The sequence below is a fragment of the Macaca nemestrina genome, chromosome 4, assembly GCF_043159975.1.
Source record: "Macaca nemestrina isolate mMacNem1 chromosome 4, mMacNem.hap1, whole genome shotgun sequence".
NCBI lineage: Eukaryota > Metazoa > Chordata > Mammalia > Primates > Cercopithecidae > Macaca > Macaca nemestrina.
The window spans coordinates 158566336-158589718 of record NC_092128.1 but is presented as its reverse complement, the minus strand read 5'-3'; the positions used below and the strand labels follow the sequence as shown (position 1 = coordinate 158589718).

General features: G+C 33.0%; 1 protein-coding gene across 5 annotated transcripts in view; it reads right to left on the bottom strand.

The window, feature by feature from the left end:
* Positions 1–23383, bottom strand: part of LOC105483466 (ubiquitin specific peptidase 25) — a 143627-nt gene that overhangs the window by 5339 nt on the left and 114905 nt on the right. For 3 of the 5 annotated variants that reach the window (XM_011744367.3, XM_024793305.2, XM_071095497.1), the window contains 4 exons: positions 22315–22410; positions 8073–8251; positions 6210–6288; positions 2329–2408 (listed from right to left, as the gene is read on the bottom strand). In XM_011744367.3, the coding sequence (XP_011742669.1) occupies positions 2329–2408; positions 6210–6288; positions 8073–8251; positions 22315–22410 (434 nt within the window). The remainder of the gene's footprint in view (positions 1–2328; positions 2409–6209; positions 6289–8072; positions 8252–22314; positions 22411–23383) is intronic. The other 2 variants (XM_011744369.3, XM_024793306.2) reach the window with 1 other exon arrangement.

The window sequence follows — 23383 nt, the reverse complement described above, 5'->3', positions numbered from 1 at the left end:
AGATCACGCCACTGCACTCCAGCGTAGGCAACAAGTGCAAAACTCCGTCTCAAAAAAAAAAAAAAACGTGATAGAATTAGGCATATGTGTTGTATTAATATAAGTCTAGATATTATGAAGTTCAAATCAGATTTTAAAAAAGGAAGAAAAGGGGTGGGGCACGGTGGCTCATGCCTGTAATCCCAACACTTTGGGAGGTGGTGATGAGAGGATCAGTTGAGGCCAGGAGTTCAAGACCTGCCTGGTCAACAGAGTGAGACCACCATCTCTACAAAAACATTAAAAAAAAAAAAATTAGCTGGTTCTTGAAATCATAGATTTCACTTCACTATTCTCAGGACTCACAAGGGTCCATCAGTAAGTACTTCATTCAAGGCTTTAAATGTTTACATTTTCATTAGAAACAATTTTGACAGAACCTTTTGGCAAGATTTTATACACAGCCAGCAACAATAACTGCTATATTTACAGTAAAAAAAAAAAAAATTCTTTTTTTTTTTGAGATAGTGTCTCGTTCTGTCACCCAGGCTGGACTGCACTGGTGTGATCATGGCTCACTGCAGCCTCCACCACCCAGGTTCAAGTGATTCTCCTGCCTCAGCCTCCTGAGTAGCTGGGATTACAGTCGCACACACCAATATTTCTTTAAAAGATATTCCATAAGTAATATCTGTCACCATTGATTTTCTAGTTAATCCTCCTAATTTGATAAGCATTTACTATACTAGAATATTAGCTTTCTGAATAAGCATCTATTTGAAAACTGACAAGCAAATTATAATATTTAAACATATTTCCAAGTTATATCTCAAATTCCGTTAAGATATGTTAACTGGGAACAACTAACACAGAAGATGCAGACAGACACAAAGTGGCAGTTTCATCTTTTTAATTCTTAGTGAGATAAATGTATACATTTGGTATTTACATGATTTCATTAAATTATACAAGAATACGAGGTCTCTTAATTTTTCTTTTCCTAGTTAGCTGCCTGACCTTGACAAAGTTACTACATCTCTGTGAAGTCTGATTTATCAGTAACACTGAAATGCCTTTTTTAAATCTTACTCTATTGAATTATACAATCATATTATTTCTCTTAAATCAGCACAAAGCTTATAAATTCTAGTACATCTGAATATTCCTATTAAAGAAATACAATCTTGACGGACATAACTTATAAAATGGTGGTATCGAGCAAAATAAGTGTCCTACATCAATGACCAAAGCGAAATTATTTTATAAACGGCACAATGACTAGGACTTTAAATAATCTGTACTTAAGTACTTAAGATAAATTGTTAAGTAAAACATTACTTTTTCCTTTTGTGTGATAACTTTAAAAATTTTGATAACTATTAATATAAAAATGAAAGTACTGTCCTCTAGAATAGTACTGTCCAGTAGAAATTTCTGTGATTATGGAAATGTTCTATGCTGGCTAAAAATAGAGGCCACTAACCACGTGAGGCTACTGAACTACTGAAATGTGGCTGGTGTAACTGATGAACTGAACTTTGGTTTTAAAATTGTTAGTTATTTAAGTTTTGTCACGTGGCCACTATGTTGGACAGTATAACTCCAGAATTAAACATTGATCTTTGTTTCGTTTTTTGAAAAAGAAGCATCATTACCTAAGTGGGAGCTTCTTAAACTTCATGAAGAAAAAAAAAAAAAAAGGAAAAATTCAATATCCCTTTTACTTGGCTGCAATATACACTGCATCGAAAATAAAGCATTTCCTCAACAAACAATCACTAGTCAAGTTATTGCTAAACGACATGCATTAAGAAATAAGTGGAGAAATACATGCAAACTAGTAAATACTCTAAAATGTAAGTAAAGCAAAATGTATCCTTTCTTCTTAATAATTAAAATAATTGTTTAATTAAATAAGTAGATATTCCTTTAAGATTATCTTTAATTTAAATGAAAATTAATACAAAATTTGTTTAAAGTCACAGTACTCAAAAATTTTCTACAGCTACACTTTTTATAGTACCTGAAAGTTCACAAAGACAGACAGAAAACACTCCAACGTGCTATCAAGATGAGACTCAGCCTCAAGTGTAGTATTTGAGAGCTGACAAACACAGACACTAATGCCAACCTTATGGATTTTTTAATGGAAAATATATTTTATGTGGGGTAAATGGGAAATCTCTACACTAACTTTGCAATTTTTCTGTAAATTTAAAACTGATCTAAAATAAAACATTTATTAAAAATACAGTGTGTGAATACAATCTTTTCCATGGATGAGGTCATATCTGAATAGAATTAAGTGCAAAAATTATGCTCTTTTCATATTTGTCTACTTTGCCTTACCTTTCTCTTTGAAAATTTTCTAGTCCAATTATGAGATACATAGTTGTTTCCCTGAATTTCCTATAATCCTGATGCCACTCCTGTAAGTGAAAGAAAAATTAAAAATGTTCAAAATAAGATTTAAAAACTACTATGAAACTGTTCAAAAATAATACACTATTCTGCTACTATTTGAATTAATAGAAACAAAGAGTTCAAAATGAAGATATATCAGAACTAAAATAAGACTTTACTTTCTGGCACACAAGACTATTTATTAATATAACATTAAACCTAAAAATTATTAGGCATTGATATGAAATTAAAGATTTTACTAGCAGATAACAAATATAAAGGCAGGATAATCCATCAGGTCATCTCAAAAATTCATCAGTATAAAATCGTATTATTGAAATATTATTGTATCTACATCAACTCATGGAAGAATATGAAATTATTACACTGAGTATGAACCAAAGCTTGAACACTTATACTTGATACATAATTTTAAGAAACTAAAAAAAAGTTATGATAGATTTATTTAACCTTTTAACTTTGCAAATGTGTGGTAAATTTAAGTGTGTAGGGTGAATAGTTTATTTACATGAGATACGGTGAAAGAACAGCTGCAGTTCATATTTCAGTGCCCCTCCCCACCCCCCAAACAACTACAGGGCATGTAATAGGACTAAATAATTCTAAGGTGATATCCTGTAACTCTTAAAGAGAATGAAGTCAAGATTTTCTTAACTTACTTTATAATAATTGACTCAAGAAAAATAACTGAAATTCAGTATAAGACAAATTGGAAAGAGAATACTGATAACAAAAGTGTTAAGGCTTTTATATAAACATTATAAACAAAAATAAGAAACACAGACACGTTATTAGCCAACCATATTCTCCTTGAATATAAATTTTTTTTTTTTTTTCTTTTTTGAGACAGGCTCTCACTCTGTCGCCCGGTCTGCAGTGCAGTGGCATGATCACAGCTCACTGCAGACTCAACCTTCTGGGTTCCAGCAATCCTCCTACCTCTGTCTCCCAAGTAGCTTGGATTACAGGTGCACGCTTCCAGTTCTAGTTAATTTTTAAATCTGTTTTGTATAGACAGGGTCTTGCTGTGTTGGCCAGGCCAGTCTCAAATTCCTGGTCTCAAGCAACTCCCTGTGCCTTGATCTCCCAAAGTGCTGGGATTATAAGCATGAGCCACCACACCCAGCCTTAATTTTAATTTTCAAGACATAATTTTCATGCTATTAGATATTAATAACAAATAAAGGTAAAATCTGTCCTGCAAGAATAAAGTTAGCTCTTCTGGGGAAGGTATTCAAACTGTCATTCCTTGTTGTCATCAGAATTGCCTTGGAAGTTGTGAGTACGCAAACTTTTTCTGTAAAAGGTCAGACAATAAATGTTTTAGACTTTGCAAGCCTCATCTTCGGTTACTCAACTCTGTAACTGCAGTGTGAAAGTATCTACAGAAAGTATGTATACAAATGACCATGTTCCAATAAAAGTTTATTTACAAAAACAGTTGGTAAGCTGGTCTGCAGGCTATGGTTTGCTGAACCCTGAACTTAGAGCAAGACCAAAAATATGAGGAATATGCAGACTCTAAAAACAAGTCATTTAAATACTTGTATGATTTAATGGCCCTGCAGTTAGAATATGAGAAGGTTTGTGAATAAAAATATGAGTCAGTCCGTTGAAGCAAACTAAAGAAAGTGGTGCAGAATCAAGTCACAATTAAAAATCAAGTCCCATGAACACCAATCTTGGGGACAAGGGTAGAGCTCTCAATCAATTGGAAGGGTACAGATTTGGAGTCATTATTAACTAAAAGATGACTTCACTTGCTCCTCAGGGTCAAGATAAAACAGATTTTGAATTTCTCTGGCTCTAGATTACATATCCTGGTCAAAAATATCTGGTCAATGAGTGCCTTTTATGGATAAATGAGTGTCTTTAGGCTTCTACCTATGTTGACTTCTAAACAGCTTTGCACAGGAGCATTTCACAACTGAAATGAATTTTTGCATATGGAATGAACAAGAAATCAAATTTTATTTTCCACAACTATTTATTAAAAAGTCTTTCTACTGTTCACTAATTTGCTTGTCAGAGATAGGAGGTGGACTGGGATCTTTGCATTTCCATAACATTTTTCAGTCAGCTTATCAAGCTCCATAAAACATCTTGCTAGAATTTTGATATGGCCTACACTGAATTTATAAAGCATTTGGGGGAAAAGTGGTATCTATATATTAATAATATCAAGTTTTCCAAATACCATATGTATGCCCATTTATTTAGGTCTTTGTTAATGTCTCCCGATAAGTATTATAATTTTCCCCACAGAAGTCAACTGCACCTTTTGTTAAATTTATTTCTATATACTCCATAGTTTCAGATACTATTGTAAATGGTCTCACTTTTTTACTGGCATAATGGAATAAAACTGATATCTGACACAAGTTTGCATGTTGCAAAGCTCTCTTACTAGTTCTAATAAATCAGTTGTAGATTTTATTTGAATTTCAAGATTAAAAAAACTACAAATAATGTCTTTGTTTCTCTTTTCCAATATTTTACTTTTCACTTATTCTCGTTGCCTTGTTTTTGATAAGAAAAATTTTAAGCTTTCAATGCTCACAATTCTATATATTTGCTGCAGTTTTATTATTTCTTATTTTTGTTTTTAGAGACACTCTTTAGTGAATTAGGTAGTTACTTTATATGCCAAACCAGCTAAGGTTTTCATCAATAATGAGTGTTTGCTCTATCTTTCCTCTTCTCTATGTAGTGAATTACACTAATTGTTCAGGGAATCTAAAGTGCCATAATTAGGTTTGTAAAGGGAACCAAATATTAAGCAAACGCACCCCACAATGTAAAATTTGCTAGACTTGTAAATTTAAAAAAGACAATGTATAAGGTTAAATTTAAAAACTTGAAGAAATACTAGGTGTATGAATTCATCAATTAAAATAAAGAGTATTTTAAAGCCAAAGTTGACAAAAAGAATTTTGTGCACAAAAAAATCCCACAAGCACAAGTACCTATGTACATGCTCTCTCACACACAACACTGTCTCATAATGACAAATATATATGGCATATAGTGACTAAAATGAATCTCTAACTTCCTCAAAATATATCTGATGAATCAAAGTGAGGAAAAAATACAGCCCACAGTGTACAGCTGCACAGTGTAGCGCAACAGTTAAAGTAGGTTCTATTAGCCAAGCTGTGAACTTGTGGCTGTGAAAACCTTAGGCAGGTTACTTCACTGTTCTATGCCTTATTTTCTCGTGTGTCAAACGGGAATAAGAACACAATCCACCTCACAGTGTTACTGTCTGAATTAAATCAGTTAATACATGTAAAGCGCTTAGACAAATGCCTGGCATAGTGAGCCGAGATCGCGCCACTGTACTCCAGCCTGGGCGACAGAGCAAGACTCCGTCTCAAAAAGAAAAAAAAAAAAAAGAAAGAAAGAAAGAAAGAAAAATGCCTGGCAAATAGTAGGCTCTTGATAAATATTACTTGTTAATATTATGTAACAGCAATTTCTAAGTTGATTTCAAAATTAACAATGTATTTTTACTTCGTTTTTAAGCTAGAAAAGTTCATTTAAAAAGTAGTTGAGAACTAGCATTGAAATAGAAAACCAAAAATCTTCCTTTTTTGATTTTAAACTTTTTGGTCTACATGCTATCACATCATGTTAATCCTAAAATCATTTATAAAATTATTAATTACTTGAGCATTGACCTGGAAACTTAATTTTTTACTTATCATTCATAACAAATTCTACTTCCGTTGGGCTGAAATGAAAGGAATATCAGTGAATTACAGAATCCCTAAATCTGTAGTTTTACCTCTAAAAAAGCACATTACCTCATATTCTTCCAAGTTTACTTCTTCAGGTTTTATCATTTCCAGTTTGGCTTGAGCAACTTTCATTATGTTGTGACACCTTAAAAAAAAAAACATATATATGTGTGTGTGTGTATATATATATATTTGTAAATCAAAAGCAAAAGCCATAAACACTGAGCAAAAATAGCAATACTTTTTTATAGAAACAACTTCTAAATAACCTTAAGGGAAAAATATTTTTGGGACCAATGTTGGAGAATTACAAAGAAGATAGGAGCAATAACTCTAATTCAAATTTACTGTGTTGTATTGATATATGACTTTTAAATTACATTCTAACACAGTTTGCATAGGAAAAAAATGAAACTTTTTAAAAATAATGTGCATCTATTAACCAAGCTCAAGAGCCACCGCATCTTCTCCCCCCGCCCCATATTTACTCTTAAATACTAAAAAGAAAGAGTTTAAAATGTGCCTATTATCTCAGGTAAAAATGGAAACATTCCAGTGGATTTTATGATCAGAATCAGTGACAAAGAAATCCTTACAAAATATATTTATTCACAGGCGTATAACTCTGTCTTTCAAGCACAAGTAAGGTTATCAAAACAGATTAACTAGTTATAGTCAGATAATTGCAAAAGATTGAAAAGTCAATGTGATTACTCCATTAGTATCTTCTCCAAATTAAACAGCATAGATCCAATGGAACTCAGTACACTGATAGCACCGATAACGAGGGTCACAACAACCCTATTTCTGACTCTCTGCAGTCATATGTATCAAAATAAATCATGTCCATACTGCTACTAATACAAATAGTAGTGGCCAACATTCGTTGAGCATTCAACCATCTATCAGATATTGTTCACAACTATTTATTTGTATTAGCACAGAATCTTACATTTCACAGCACATACCTAGCAAGATAGGATTGATCCAGATGCTTTGCTTCCCCTCATATTCTTCACTACACACTTTTAACTCAGTATTTTTGAGACATTCATAAAAGGATAATCATTTCAGAATTAAAATTACAATGAACTGCAAGACAGCATCAATGTTTTTATATACGAAAATAACTTTCAATACTCTAATATTTCACATGGGCCCTAAAATTGTCTCCTAGTGTCATTCATTCTAATGAAATTGTGATTTTTAACATTAGTAGTTTTATAGGACTTTCTGAATAATTCTTTATAAAACTAATAATCCAGAGAAAACATTCTCTGGAAATATTCTATAGAATATTTTCTATATTCTACAGAAATTCTACAGAAATTTCTATAGAATATTTTCTTTCCAGAGAAAATGTTTCTGCGTGCATCTAATTTAACCTTTCTAAGCCTCCTCTTTACGTCAAAGAATGTTTATATTTTATCTGCAAGACTAAAACCTTTTCTCCAGTGATTCTCTAATAAGGGTGATTTTGCTCCCCTAGGAGTTATTTGGCAATACCTGGAGATATTTTGGTATGCCACAACTTGGGAGCTGCTACTGTCATCTAACAAAGAGATGAGGGATATTATCAAATATCCTACAATCAAAGGGCAGCCCCAACAACAAAGATTTATCTAATTTAAACTATGTATATAGTACAGAGGTTGAGAAGCCCATTTTTGTTTCTAAAATATTGAGTGTAGTAAGTGCAGTGATTGATTCACAATTAAAATTTATTAAAATGATCTAAGTTATTCTCAGTTCAAACTTCAAAAGGCCACAGACTCCAGCAACTGTTCACATTGAGTTCAAATTGTTATGTATTTATTAAAATATGTACCCATGCATATATAAAATAAATACTCAAGAAATTATCCTGGGAATCTGCATGAAAAAAAAAAAGAACACTTTTAGCATAAGAATTTTATATTTTTAAATTACCTTTCATCAAAACTCAAATTTCTGTCTCCAAATTGTTCTAGCAATGTTTTCTCAATGATTTTCTTTGGTGTCTGGTTCTGGATAAAGTAGACCACGACATGATGTAAACGATAGTCGGTTTCTGGTGGGGTGTCTTCTTGGGCCAACTTAACCAACCTTGCATATTCCAACTTAATTGCCTGGAAAATGCAATGAAAATGACAATTTTGGTTAATTATTTAAACACCTAAAAATCCTTCAATATTACAAGTTTAATTCTTCTTGCATATAAATATTTTCTTTTTTTTTTTTTTGGCTTTTAAAGTATTACAAACAAGGCGGTACATCTAAGAACACAGTCCCATGTTCCACAGTATCAAAGTATTTCCTGAATAACTGATCACAGAGCCCCTTCTATTTTTTTTTTTTTTTTTCAAATGAAGTCTCGTACTATCCCCTGGGATGGACTGCAGTGGTGCGATCTTGGCTCACTGTAGCCTTCACCTCCCAGGTTCAAGCTATTCTCCTGCCTCAGCCTCCCAAGTAGCTGGGATTACAGGCACCTGCCACCATGCCCAACTAAATTTTTTGTAGTTTTAGTAGATATGGGGTTTCACTATGTTGGCCAGGCTGGTCTCAAACTCTTGACTTCATCGTCTGCCCGCCTCAGCCTCCCAAAGTGCTGGGATTACAGGTGTGAGCCGCTGTGCCTGGCCACAAAGGCCCTTCTTTATCCCTTCACTATATAAATGTTCTTTTTGTTTCCACACATGAAAGTGGTAAAATAATATGTCTAAACTTACAATGTGAGTAATTTTGTAAAATTTATCAGAGCCTAGTCAAAGTCTATTCACAGACATTATAAGATGGAGACGGCAAGTTTTCCCATTCTGTTTTACCTTTCTAGGCATCAGTTTGAATAAGAAAATTCTAGAGTTGATATATAGCTTCCAACAATACTCAAATCTGAAAGAAAATTGTTCTTAAATGCATAGTCGTATTATTGAAATTAACTTTTAGCTGAATAGCCCACAAATAAGGCATGTAACATCAAGCCCTGGGGTTACAATTATCACAAAAAGAAGTACTTATTGCTTCAACAGTATGTAAATTTTATTAATGTAAGAATAATAACGGTTATATATCATCACTATTATTACCTTGAGGTTTAAACTTAGTTTTCTTTAACAAGAATATCTCATACAAATAATAAGGGGAAATAACAAAGACTAATGCATGTTTTAATACACAAGCAAAATCCAGAAAATATCTGACCATAGAGAAATATATATAGACTTACACATCAAATACTGCTATGTACAAGAGGACCATATGATTAAGATAAAGCTTTTCATATTCATTTATATTATACTTACATGTAAATTCTAGCTCTAACAAGCATAAACATTTTGAGCTTCAGGCAAGATTACAAAAAATCCATTCAATTAAAAAGTTTTTTTAGTTTAAAAAGTGCATGCCTTTCTTAAGTAATTCTTTGATATCTAGATGTTATGACCTATATGATTGTATTTTACAGATGGGAGAAAAAATAACTGATAAACATTAAATGAAATATTCTAGTTACATAATATCATACTTCATTAAAAGGAAGGCTAATATGTTCTTTCTATGCAGCCTAAGATTATAAATAGAATAAGGAAACAAATTATTCTAAAATACTTTTCCCTTGAAAAAAACTGACTTTTTTTTTGAGGATATACATGTCATTCCAAAGTCTTATGTGAATAAATAACAGCCATAAATATCAACTGTATTTTAATATATAAGATTACCAACGCTCACTGTGTGCCTAGTTAGCACACATAAGCTTCGCTTAGAACTCATTAAAAATCTTCCTATTATCCAAATTTGGAAAAAAAAAAAGGGGGGGGGCACAACATAATAATCGAAGTATACTGAATTTGAGAATAAATCTAAAACATTAACAATTCAATTACTGTTCTTGTTGATACGAACTTTAGACAATGATTGTCACAGGCTACAGGTCGCTAATCTGAAATGCTTGGGACCAGAAGTGATTCCAATTTTAGACTTTTTTCAGATTTTGGAATGTTTGCATTATGCTGGTTGAGTATTCCGAATCCGAAAATCCAAAATCAACGATACTCCAATGAACATTTCCTTTGAGTATCATGTTGGTACTCAAAATGTTTGGATTTTGCAATATTTCAGATTTTGAATTCTGGATTTGGGATGCTCAACCTGTAACAGACTTTTAGAATATTCAAATACTTCATTCATCATACTTTAGTCTAAAATAGCATGACCAAAATAAAACAAATTTGTAGCGAGTCTCTTAAAATAATATTGTAGGTTTACATACATGGAATGATCCCACTAAATGGTCATCAATCCCCTACCTACTTTCAAAATAGAAGCTGTTTTAATAAATAGCAGATTTCTATTATAGAACTGAAATATATAATAACCTCTTATACTTTAAGATTATATGTTCACTTCTTGATTTTGCTGAATTTAAGATTCTCCTAATTTTCACAAGCAAATTGCCAAAGTATTTTCAATATATAGGTGTTTAAACCAGCAGAGGTAGAAAGACACTTCTAAATTTCTAGGAGCTATTTTTCAATCACACAAGAAAACATTTTTACCAGGTAAATGCGTTTCTTAACTATTTTTATACACTTCCTTTTTAAGAAATTAACTTCTAAATTTCTAGAAGTTGTTTTTTTTTTTTTTTTTTTTTTTTTTTGAGACGGAGTCTCGCTCTGTCGCCCAAGCTGGAGTGCAGTGGCGCGATCCTGGCTCACTGCAAGCTCCGCCTCCTGGGTTCACGCCATTCTCCTGCCTCAGCCTCCCGAGTAGCTGGGACTACAGGCACCCGCCACTGCGCCCGGCTCATTTTTTGTATTTTTAGTAGAGACGGGGTTTCACCGTGGTCTCGATCTCCTGACCTTGTGATCCGCCCGCCTCGGCCTCCCAAAGTGCTGGGATTACAGGCGTGAGCCACCGCGGCCGGCCAAGAAGTTGTTTTTCAAACACACACAAAAAATTTTTACTAGCATACATGCATTTCTTAACTATTTTTTATAAACTTCCTTAAGAAATTTTATGGCTTTTAAAATATACTGGAATCATATTTATCCAAATTCCCAACAGATGTTCCATGCTGGTATATTTAGCAGAGTTCTACACAATCTGCCATTACGAGTAAAGTTAACATTATATTTGTCTCATATTACCTCCTCAGAATCCCGTTGGCAGCCTATGCTAATTATTTTAAGTTAATTATCACAGACACTGCAATGAAATCACCATGCATTTGCTAAATGAAATGTGACACTAGTCATTAGATGACAGAACTGCTTTGTATTTCATTTTTTAAACTTTTTTCACTACACCTTTAATCAGGCTGAATGCCATTTATTCAGTCTTATTTCCTATCACCCTGCAACAAGGATCTCCCTTCTATCTAGGTTAGGCTTGTCTCCTCACAAACGCACACATGCCTTTGTTTCTTCTCCATTATGTGTGATATCCTTTCTTGTTCATTTCCCATCTACCTACAGATGACCTATTCAGTAAAATTAGTTTAAGCCATGCTTTTCAGACCTTGTTCAGTTCTAAAGATGCAAATAAATTCTACCTAGACTTTTCTCTACTTTTCAAAATAATACTATAAAACCATATTCTAAATTTATAACTTATTGACTTAATTTTTATATAAACTCTCTCTCTCTCTCTCTCTCTCTATATATATATATATATACACACACACACACACACATATGAGGATACCAAATATATAAATATTTATATTCTGGAGGCAGTTAAATCTAATGGGAAACTGAGGAAATTAAAATTCAAAAACCTAGATACGTCATTTATAATTAACTGTGACATAGAATAAGGCACATAATCTTCTAAGTCTCATTGGTCTTATCTCTAAAATAAAGTTGGTTAACAGAGTTTATATGTATTTTAAAATGCTTATGGGTTATTTTTAAAAAACTGACAGTGCTAAGAAATGAAGAAAACTTCAAATTCCAGAGGACTGAAATACTGTGGGCCATATTCCTTGACTACACTGTAATACAAACAGGAATTATAAATAGAGCTATCTTCCAAGCTAAACACTTAGAAAATTTAAAATATGGCTCTAAATTATTCTTGAGCCAAAGAAATAAAAAACTGTACTAATATGGGAATATCAGATATCAAAATCTATTGGGCTGTTAGTCAAAAAAATTTCCAGGCCAAGCACGGTGATTCACACCTGTAATCCCAGCACTTTGGGAGGCCAAAGTGGGCAGATCATCTGAGGTCAGGAGTTTGAGACCAGCGTGGCCAACATAGTGAAACCCTGTCTCTACTAAAAAATAGAAAAAATTAGCCGGGTGTGGTGGTGGGCACCTGTAACCCCAGCTACTTGGGAAGCTGAGGCAGGAGAACTGCTTGAACCCGGGAAGCAGAGGTTGTGGTGAGCCGAGATCATGTGCGAGACTCCGTCTCAAACAAACAAAATTAGCTGGGCATGGTGGCAGGCGTCTGCAATCCCAGCTGCTTGGGAGGCTGAGGCAGGAGAATCACTTGAACCTGGGAGGCAGAGGTTGCAGGGAGCCGATACTACGCCACTGCAGTCTAGCCTAGGCGACAGAGTGAGATTCTCTCTCTCTCTCTCAATATATATATCTCCAGTTTGAATATAGTTGGATGGAAGACCAAAAAGGGGAAGAAAACTCACTGGTAGAAATAAGAAAGGTGATAATACAGAAAAAAAATGTTTCAAAATTTCTTGAAGGATAACACATATAACTTTGTCAATAAACTACAGTATCCTGATAGATAATAATCTAGAAAAATATAAACTACCAGAACTGCTTTCAGAGGCAGAAAAACTGAAGAGACTCTGTAAAACTTAAAAGTTTGCCCGAGAAATCTGGTAACACGAAAGAAATCAAGCCCACATTGTTTTAGAGTTGGGCTGTTAGGTCAAATCTTCAAGGACCAGATAACTTCTGTGATACCTAAATTGCTACAGGGCCTGAAAAATAAGAGAAAGCCTCCTTAATGGTTATACAAGGCTGGTATAATTTGTATCCCCAAAATTGACAAATACAAAGCAAGAAACTATAGATCAATTTTGTCTATGTAACCAGATGCCAACACCCATACTCACTTTTGTTAAACAAATAGTGTGGTATACAAAAAATATATTTAACAAAAAATGTTTACAATAATTTTTTTAAAGGTAGATCAAAGTTAAGACCTTAAGTATTAAGAATTAAGGAGAAATCTGTTCAGCATCTCAATAGATGTATTAAAAATTTCTAAATTTCAATACCAATCAGTTTAGTGGGAAACCCTTATCTAGTAATTTAAGAGCATTTTAAAATTCATAAAGTGGAACCAAAACTACACATTGTACATAATAAAACACTGGAGACACACTCATTAAAATCAGAAACTAGACAAAGGTGCCTACTACCATTATTTCAGTATTGAGAATATGATAAAAATTTCTGATCACCGCAATAAAGCCAGAAATGAAACAAGAAATAAAGATACAGAAAATAATTATTGGGAGACAGTTTACTGAAATAATCAAGAAAATAAAATGCAAAAACCATTAGAAAACAAAGAGTTCAATAAAGTTAACTAAATACCACGTAAGCATGTAAAATTAATTAGTTATCCCATCACCGACCCTTTCAATAACCTGGTTAAAAAAAAAAAGTGGAAGTAGGCCGGGCGCGGTGGCTCAAGCCTGTAATCCCAGCACTTTGGGAGGCCGAGACGGGTGGATCACGAGGTCAGGAGATCGAGACCATCCTGGCTAACATGGTGAAACCCCGTCTCTACTAAAAAAAAAAAAAAAAAAAAAAAAACAAAACTATCCGGGCGCGGTGGCGGGCGCCTGTAGTCCCAGCTACTCGGGAGGCTGAGGCAGGAGAATGGCGTGAACCCGGGAGGCGGAGCTTGCAGTGAGCTGAGATCCGGCCACTGCACTTCAGCCTGGGCAACAGAGCGAGACTCCGTCTCAAAAAAAAAAAAAAAAAAAAAAAAAGTGGAAGTAAATGACCCTATTCAAAAAGGCAAAAAAAAAATTATCTAGGAATAAATTAAACAAAAGGATATAAGACCATTATGAAATAAAATTATAAAACCTTACTGAAGAATACAGCAAAAGACAATAAAAGTGAAAAGGCATATCATGTTTCTTTTGGGCAAGACTCAAAATAGTAAAAAAAAAAAAAAAAAAAAAAATTATCTATTTCATGTTAAATTAACACAAAAATATAATCCTAAAAGGATTTGGAAAGGAAGTAGCAATTGCTTTTAAAAATCATCATAAGAAAAATGAGACTTTCCAAACTTCTTGTTTATAAAAGAACAAAAATTACTAAGTGTTCTTCTAACAAAATGTGAAAGTGTATTACAAATGATCTATAATAAGATCATTTGTATTCAGTGTATTGTCCAAAAACAGAAAATGAGATCAGTGGAATACAGAGACCCAGTCAGAGCTACTTAGTATATGATTAAGTATAAATCCCTGATAAGGGATTTAGTATATGTATGATTTAGTATATGTGTCAAGTCAGTGTGAAAAGTATGCATTAGTCAATATTTTATGTTTAGACTATCTGGATATTTTTCTATTCAGAGAAAACTAAAATCTAGTAATCAAAACAAAAGTATTATAAAACCATGAAAGCAGAATTAAAATTTTGCATAATTTTAAAAGTGATCACAGGCCCAAATCTATTTTTAAAAAGTTGCTATATTTTGTAAGATCTAAGAAATTATGTATAGTAAGACATAAAAAATAAATTTAGAAGACAAATTATAAACCACAAAATATAATTTGTAAATTATAGATGAATCAATTGTCTTAAAGATCAAATGTTCATTTAACTAAAAAAAAAAGCTCAATGTAATAAACATATAAAGATGAATGACAGTCAACATAAATACCAATTGCCAAAATACTTATGAAAAAAAAAACTGACCCTCACAAAGATCAAAGAAATATATTTTAAAAAATGGGATTACACTTTTAATGTCTTTTTTAAGACAAATATCAATAGTAGAACAAATCAATGTAACTATATGTAGGCAATTTGATAATATTAGTATTCAAAATCTGCAAGCACTTTGACTTGTCAACTCTGCTATGTTCACGTAAGTGTTCAATAATATATGCACAAAAATGTTCACAATATTGAAAATTACTCAAATATTCAGCAACAATGCTAATAAATTTAGTAAGAATAGGTAACAACTTGGGTGTTCTTTATGTGACAGACACTGCCTGATGAGTTCCACGTGAATTATCTCATTTAACTCTCAAGATAACTCCTCATGTAAGTGAATAAACTGGTTCTGATAACTTAATAAATTGCCTGAGGTCACACAATTATTAAATAATAATGCTAGGATTTAAACCTAGGACTTAACCATAGAGACCTTGCTGGTAACAGCTAATAGGAGACAGAGCTGCCTAAATTGGAGTATGAATAAGTTATCAGTGTGCTGACATATTGCTCCCATCAGCCTCTATGGTGGGTGGAAACATACTAACTTTCTTCAAATTTGTTGTAACATGCATACCCTATTCTAGGAGAATATTTTAAAAAATTTTGATAAACTCTAGGAAACAAAGGAAAAATACTGAGATAAATCTACTAATCCTGATATGAATAATTACATATATATGAAAAAGAAACTCAAGAGCAAGAAGCAAATAGAAAGAGTATACTTCTACTTTTATTTATATTATAAATATAGGATGAATGTCTGAATCAAAGTCAGTCTCATCTATCTCTCTAGGATATACAAGGAACAATCAATAGATGCTCACTGTGGAGTGAGAATTAGGAAGTGAGAGAAAAACATTTACATTCTACATTTTGGATTATGTATTACTAGTTTACACGTCACTTTTTCTAGGAAGCCCTCTAGGTACTAGCTCTGTTTTCTCATTTTATGTTCTTTTTCCACATTAAACTGGTTCTTTACCATACTAATTAATAACTCTAATTAATGTTTCCCTAGCAGAAAATGAGGTTCATTAAGGTAGGAACTCAGTCCATCATTATCCCAGCTACACCCACTGGATTTAGGACAATGCCCTGCATATAAACAGGTAATACCTTTTTAGTATGTCCATCAAGAGAAGGATAGAAAAAAATTATAGTCATAAAACAAAATACTATGAGAGGGAAGAAATGACAACTGTGTAACATGGATGAAGCTCCAAACACACAGCTGAGTAACAGCAGCCAGACAAAAAAGGACCTAGAGTAAAAGATGCCAAGTGTATAAAGGTCAACAAGAAAACTAATGTATATTGTTAGAAGTCCAGATAACGGCTACTTTTGGGTATGGATAGACTGTAGTGATGGGAAGGAGGAAAAAGGCTATTTCTGGAGTACTCCTGATGTTCTACCTGTTGGCCTAGTTGGTGGTCACATGGGTAAACACACATTGTGATAACCCACTGAGTTGGAAGTACAAGTCTGAGAGCCTAAAGGCAGGATGTGTAACTGACTTGAAAGATGTGGCACCTAAAACTCAGGCTACAAATGTACATAACCAAGAGGAAAAGAGTCTTCTCTGGCTAAGCATGGAAACGCTGGACCACTGACTTGAATTTAACAAGATGCACGGAGAAGTATTTTTTGCATTAACGATTTAGGCCTGCATATACTTTTAGGGAACAAAATTTCATTAATACCATGTTGATAAATATTTCTTCCCCTTCATATTCCTTAAAAGGCCATGTAAATAAGGAAAGTATCATTCAAAAAAAAATTCACTGAGTTCTACTTTTCAGCATGTTTTATATTCTAATAAACATTTTTATATCTATTGAATAAACAAAGTGATTAAGAGACATTTCAAATGTAAAAAAGGGTGATAAAGTTATGTCAAGTGGGGACCATTATTATGAACCAATGAAACAACTATTGAGAAAAAATTTTCATAATACAAAAGTATTACTTCAATAAAACCCTAAGGGTACTTTAATAGATACTGACAAAATATTTACAAAAAAAGAAATTTTAATGTCTTTTAAAATAAATGAAAAAAGCTACACTAATCCTGTAATTGTAATTATAATATGACCCTCCCACCTCTACACATACATACAAGCAACCAGTACTTTGGAAATATTCTGTTTTTATCTTCTGGCTTTTATTTTTGCTTATCATAGTAACTTTGTATTGCTTCCTTCTGAATTTCATTTTTACACAACAGAATCTTCTCTCCGTAAGCCACTCTTATTTGGGGATTTTCTATAGTAGAAACTAGTCTTAACCAATAAAGTTAATTTGAGAGAAGGACTCAAGTTAGTGTAGTATAGCCCAGTCTCATCCTCTTGCTCTTTTTTTCCCCCAGATCTGCTTTGCCTATTAACTTTCCATACTGCATTCTTATAGGGCAGACTCTTATGTGGGAGGGCCTGTGGTTGAAAGAGTTCCTGTAACTGGTTGGTAACTTCCTAATTCGGAGGTTAAACTTTAGCAAGTCCACTTACTCAGACCTGTTTCATATAACAAGGCTGATAGTGGCATCACCATTTTGATCACTAGCAAACATTTAGAGTATTAAAAAGTTGGTCTAATCATAATACATGAGGAAATCCACATTCAGCAGTACCTAAACGGCACAGAGTAAAAAGTTTTCTTTCATAGCCAAAAAGCTAATGTAAAATAAACCTGACCAAGATCTTTTCAGGATGTGGCAGGACACAAGAGGTATTAAAAAAAAACACACACACAAAACAAACACAACCAGGCGCGGTGCCTCACGCCTGTAATCCCAGCACTTTGGGAGGCTGAGGAGGGAGGATCACAAGGTCAGGAGTTTGAGGCAAGCCTGGCCAATGTGGTGACACTGGTCTCTACTAGAAATACAAAAATTAGCTGGGTGTGGTGGCAGGCTTCTATAGTCCCAGCTACTCGGGAGGCTGAGGCAGGAGAATTGCTTGAATCTGGGAGTCGGAGGTTGCAGTGAGCCGAGATCACACCACTGCACTCCAGCCTGGGCGACACAGCGAGACTTCGCCTCAAACAAAACAAAACAAAACAAAACAAACACACAAAAAAACTCTTCCCTCAATTTATAACACGCTAAGCACAAAAAAGAACAAAAATTTAAAAATACTTTATCTAATTGAGGGGAACTGGAAGACAGAAGCAGCCACCATGTTAGATTCTGTGGTATGTACATATTTTATGAATTAATACTGAATGTTGATGATGATTAGAATCAATCAAAAAAAAAGGTAGAATATTTAAACATGCCAATAACTGTGGAATGAACCAAAAAATGTGTTAAAAAGATCTACCCCGCAAGAAGGCCCTAGGCTCATATGATCTTACCAGTGAGTTCTAACTTACAGAACAGATCGTTCCTATGCTAACACATTGAAGTATTAAAAAAACAGGAAAGCTCTTAAAGTCATTTACCAAAGCTAACATAACCCTAATTGCAAACTTTAGGTAAAGACAGCACAAAAAAGAAAAACATACACCAAATTCATTTAATACAGAACGCAGAAAGCCCAAATAAAATGCTAATGAGTTAAAAAGCAAGCATTTGAATTTACAAAATAAAAATTTACTAAGAAAAGTATTTTAAGTAAATAGTGGGAAAATTTCTATAACTCTGGGTTAGAGTAGATCTTTTCATACGGAAAAAAAAAATCCAAACAGTAGGAAAAGGAACATACTGTTTTAAAACCTGTTTAAGAAAAAAGGTACTCTAAATTAATTCAAATAGAAAGGGTAGACTGGGAGAAAATATAGGACACATGTCCATAAAGAGGGAAAGATGTAAGAAATGAGAGTACATCTATACCATAGAATACTGTGTGTACATGTGTGAGTGTGTGTACATGTGTGTGTATGCAGACAGCTAGTAAAGATAATGTGATATTGTCTAAACTTTAAGAAAGCCCACAATAGATTTCTGAGTGATATAAGTTACAAAATATTATGAACAGTAAAATCTACATTAAAAAAATTTTAAGTCTCTGTATATGTGCATTGTTATAAACAAAAAGAAAAAAACAAGATACACAGCACTAAGAATGGTTACAACAGGGCAGTGGCAGAGACTGTCATTGTTAGTTTTATTTTAGACACTTCTATAATACTGAATACAACTGCATTTTGTATATATTGCTTTCATGTTTTATATGAAAAAATTTTTAAGGTGACATATTATCAGCTGGAGTTGTCCAAATGCTTGTACCTTTACCAAAAACATGCATTAATTAGAAACAACTTGATGTATGTTTCCATAGGGTTACACACATATATAAACGCAATCACAGGTGAAAATGTAGGCAAGCTTCAGAAATTTTATAAACATATACACACACTAAAGAGATAAAAAGGTAGAAAGAGAGTTTTGTGATAGTAATTATTAGGTAAAGCCAAATGAAACTGTTAATTTTGTTACTCTAAAATGGAACTGACAATTTCTAACAAATGAGTTTAAAAAATTATATTAGCAAATAAAAGTCCTTGACACAGACATGGTACTCTCATTTTTCATCTCCTACTATATGTGGACCAGAACTGGACACATAAGATAAGCTTCGTGATAATACTAACAACAATAACAGCTAAATTCCGAGCATTTACTATCAACCAGATACTACTTTAAAAGCGTAACATTGATAGAACGTTTTTAAAGGTCACAATGACTCAATAAAATAAACAGTTATTTAACACCTTGGGAAACTGAGATACAAAGATTGAATAATTTGCCCAAAATCAAACCTACAAAGCAGTCGGCCAAGGCAGTCTGGCTGCTAATATCAACCTATAAACTACTTCCTTCCTAATGTACATTCCAGCTATTCTTGTGTTTTTCCAGCAAAAAAAAAAAAAAAAAAAAAGCAGGAAAGGGAGTATCAGGATAGTAAGGAGAATGGTTAGTGAAATAGAAATACTGTAGTAATTATTTTTAACATCTGACAAAGAGCACAAGTTTACGTTATGAGTAAAACATCAAACTCGACTCAAAAATCTCCAAAGCTACTTGAAAATTTTGACCTCAGATTGACTGAAGTTTATTAACTACAGTATTTATTGAGATTATGCACGGAGAGTTGCAATATAACATAACTTACTTAAGACAATATTCTGTCCCTCTTTCACAAACTTGATTCTTGCCCATACTTTCTTGCTGTACTATCAAAATCATAGAGCAAACCAAAAAAGAAAAATATATGAAATACAGAAAATACACAAAGGAATAGATGCAAAGGGAATCACCAGCATGATGGTGAAAGGAGATGTCAGGTTACTAGTTATGGATCAGGAGAAAAGAAAAACCAATAGAGATTAGGGCAGGTCATAAAGCTCCAGAATAGATGTCCTAGGAAAATAAAATTGATAAAGGCAGAATGAGAAGAGATTTAAACAAGCAGTGGACAGCTTTAAACTAAATCAGTAATGCACATAAAAAACGAAGCAAACCAAAAAACAAAACAACTAAGTTTAAGGAAAACGAAAGTTGAGGGAAAAATGGAAAGTAGTAATATTTATAATACAGTTTAATCATATATAGCATATATAGTAATACTACAAATGCAGAATTCTGATATAATCAAAATTAAAAGATTTTACACGTGTGTGTGTGTGTGTATGGGGGATGGGAACTGTGTCTCTCAGTGTATGTATGTGAAGCAGGAAAAGAAGGAGAGCTCATCATTCATATTCCATAAAAGCAAATTCAACAGGTAACGTGTAACTGTGAATAAAAAACCCAGGCATTCTATTTAAAGATATGAATGAATGTCAAACAGATTAAATAACTGAAAGTCATTATCCACTGGGGGCTTAGTAACTGTTGTAATATATACAGTTAGGTGATTCTTTATATGCAGATATTAATTTAATAAAAATGAGATTTCCAATTCAACATAAAAAGACCCAACCTAGTCAGAAATGACAATGGCACTGTAAATCATAAATAACTTTTCCACAAGAAATAAAAACTTTAGAGGACATATATTCAGTGTTTTTTTAAGAAAAGAAAATGTACACTATCTGGGCATAAGAATGAATTTCTAATTGTAAAAATTAAGAAGCCAGTAAGAAAACAGGAAACTATAAAAAATGTATTAAAACAGGAAACTATACAAAATGTATTTTTCTTCTTTTTTTAGAAGTGGATTTTCAACCTTTCTTATGGGAAATAATAGGCTGATCAACTTGTCCTGGGACCAGTTTGCTTAGAACTTTCCCAGTTTAGCACTTTAAATCCTATAGTCCAGGAAATCCCTCAGTCCTGGGCATATGAGGAGAGTTAGTTACCTTAATCCTAACAAATCCAAAAATGCTTATTGATATGTCTACTACTGTGTACAAGGCTTTTGTTTTGCACTGTATACTGAAACAGTGAAAAAAGAACCAGTTTTTGAAAGATCAAGTTGGATGATGCCAAAATACAGAAAATGAAAAATTTTAATTTTTAATATCAAAAAGAAATGCATAGTTTACTTGTAGCAAATTGTACCTCAAAAAAACCCTGCTTTTTAAAACCACTAAGAAGGGTTTGAAAAGAGTGGAAAAAAAAAAACGTGAAGATTTTTGGTCAACATAAATAAAATGACAAAATATACGTGGTATTTTCATCTTTCAAATCTGTAAAAGCAAAAAAATTGTCATCAAAACATTGTAAAGCTCTGATATTAGAGAGAAAAAGATGTGGGTAAATCATAGACTAGTGTGCAGCTTGATGTTCTCGCATGTCTTGAACTGACTAGGTTATCAAAAATTAATTATGGGGAAACATAAAAATAATATAATTAAATCATTTTATAAACACAAAAAGCAATTTAGTACCTAATGGTAATAAAATTAAAGAATATTATGATATTGACTAATAATATGAACAATGAAGATAAAATGAACTATTACCAGAGGCAATTTACTCAGTTCTTATTATTGTTCATCAATGTCCTCATTCCCTTCAAATAAAAAATACAATTCAAATTTCTGCTGACAAATCAAAAGGACACTATTAGAGTGACTCAAATAAAAAGATTTTTTTTCTTGAATTACCTGGATTAAGAGAAAAAGAATCAGTATTAGGTTAATGAATACATAAAAGAAAACCCTAGGACATCTGGTGGCCATAGCTAAGATAGGAAAAGAGAAATTATACAGAAAACCAAACTGAATTCAAAGAAATAAAATATTTTAAGAAGTTTAATTTTGAAAAAGAAAAGAAACGAAAAGGAAAATGTTCATTGTACCTTAAAGAACCCTGCTTCAGGGCCACACCTGTCATATACACTCCTGGATTTACCTATCGCCATGATAATACCTTGCATGTTCGGTGTCATCATGATCTGCCACAGAAGATAGTTAACATTAAAAAAAAGTTTTTAAACTAAAATAATGTATTTACATGCAAGCTGAAACTCCTTTGTTTTCCATGTTTATAAATCAAATGTTGCATTTTTAAGACCAAATTTAATCCAACACACATGTAAGCACCTTTTAAGATCATCCATACAGGGCACAGCTGGCTCACACGGTGCCTTTGTGCAAACTGCAAAAAGGCATCCTCTCTGAATTGGAGAATTTGAAAAAGGCACCCTGGTTCTAGACAAACAAATTTTAAAATGTGCTATCTTCTGAGTGAACTATTTAGAAAAAGCAACATCCTTTTTTATCAATTAAAAAAGGTACCTCTTCCTCAAGCCTCAGAGAGCTCAGCATGAACTCAATTTGCTTCCCACTTCTGCCCCTTGTCTAGTCATTCTTGCAGACTGTACAACCTGCACATCCCTGAGCAGCAGCCCTGTATCCACAACTCTCATTTTTAAAAGTTCCAATGCACATGCACTGTTAAACTGTCACTGCAATAAATTTTAAAAAACAATGACAAAAGACACAACTCTGTCAATAGCATAAGCACTTGCACAAAAGATAGTGTTAAATGATTAATCACAATTCAACTTTTTTAAACGAAAGAAGGCACATCCTAAAACAAGTACGTAACTGATCAATAAATTGATAGGTTTATTAAAAACATGCCAGGTTCCATAATTTTCGAGAGCTAGCATGTTTATAAAATAGTTAACTGGAACAATGTAGAGTCATTAAGTACTAAATACTTAAGCATTATTTTTTTTTGTTTTCATAATAGATTTTTAGCTGTTTACATTTTAAAATAACTGCAAAGTGAAATTACTCAAGGCCCTATGAAGCTATCTTATAGCGATCAAGAGACTGCATCCATTACCTCTGATTCACTGAACCTATTACTCATTGTATTTACTTTGGATTATACACTGAGAATTGCAATATATCTAACAT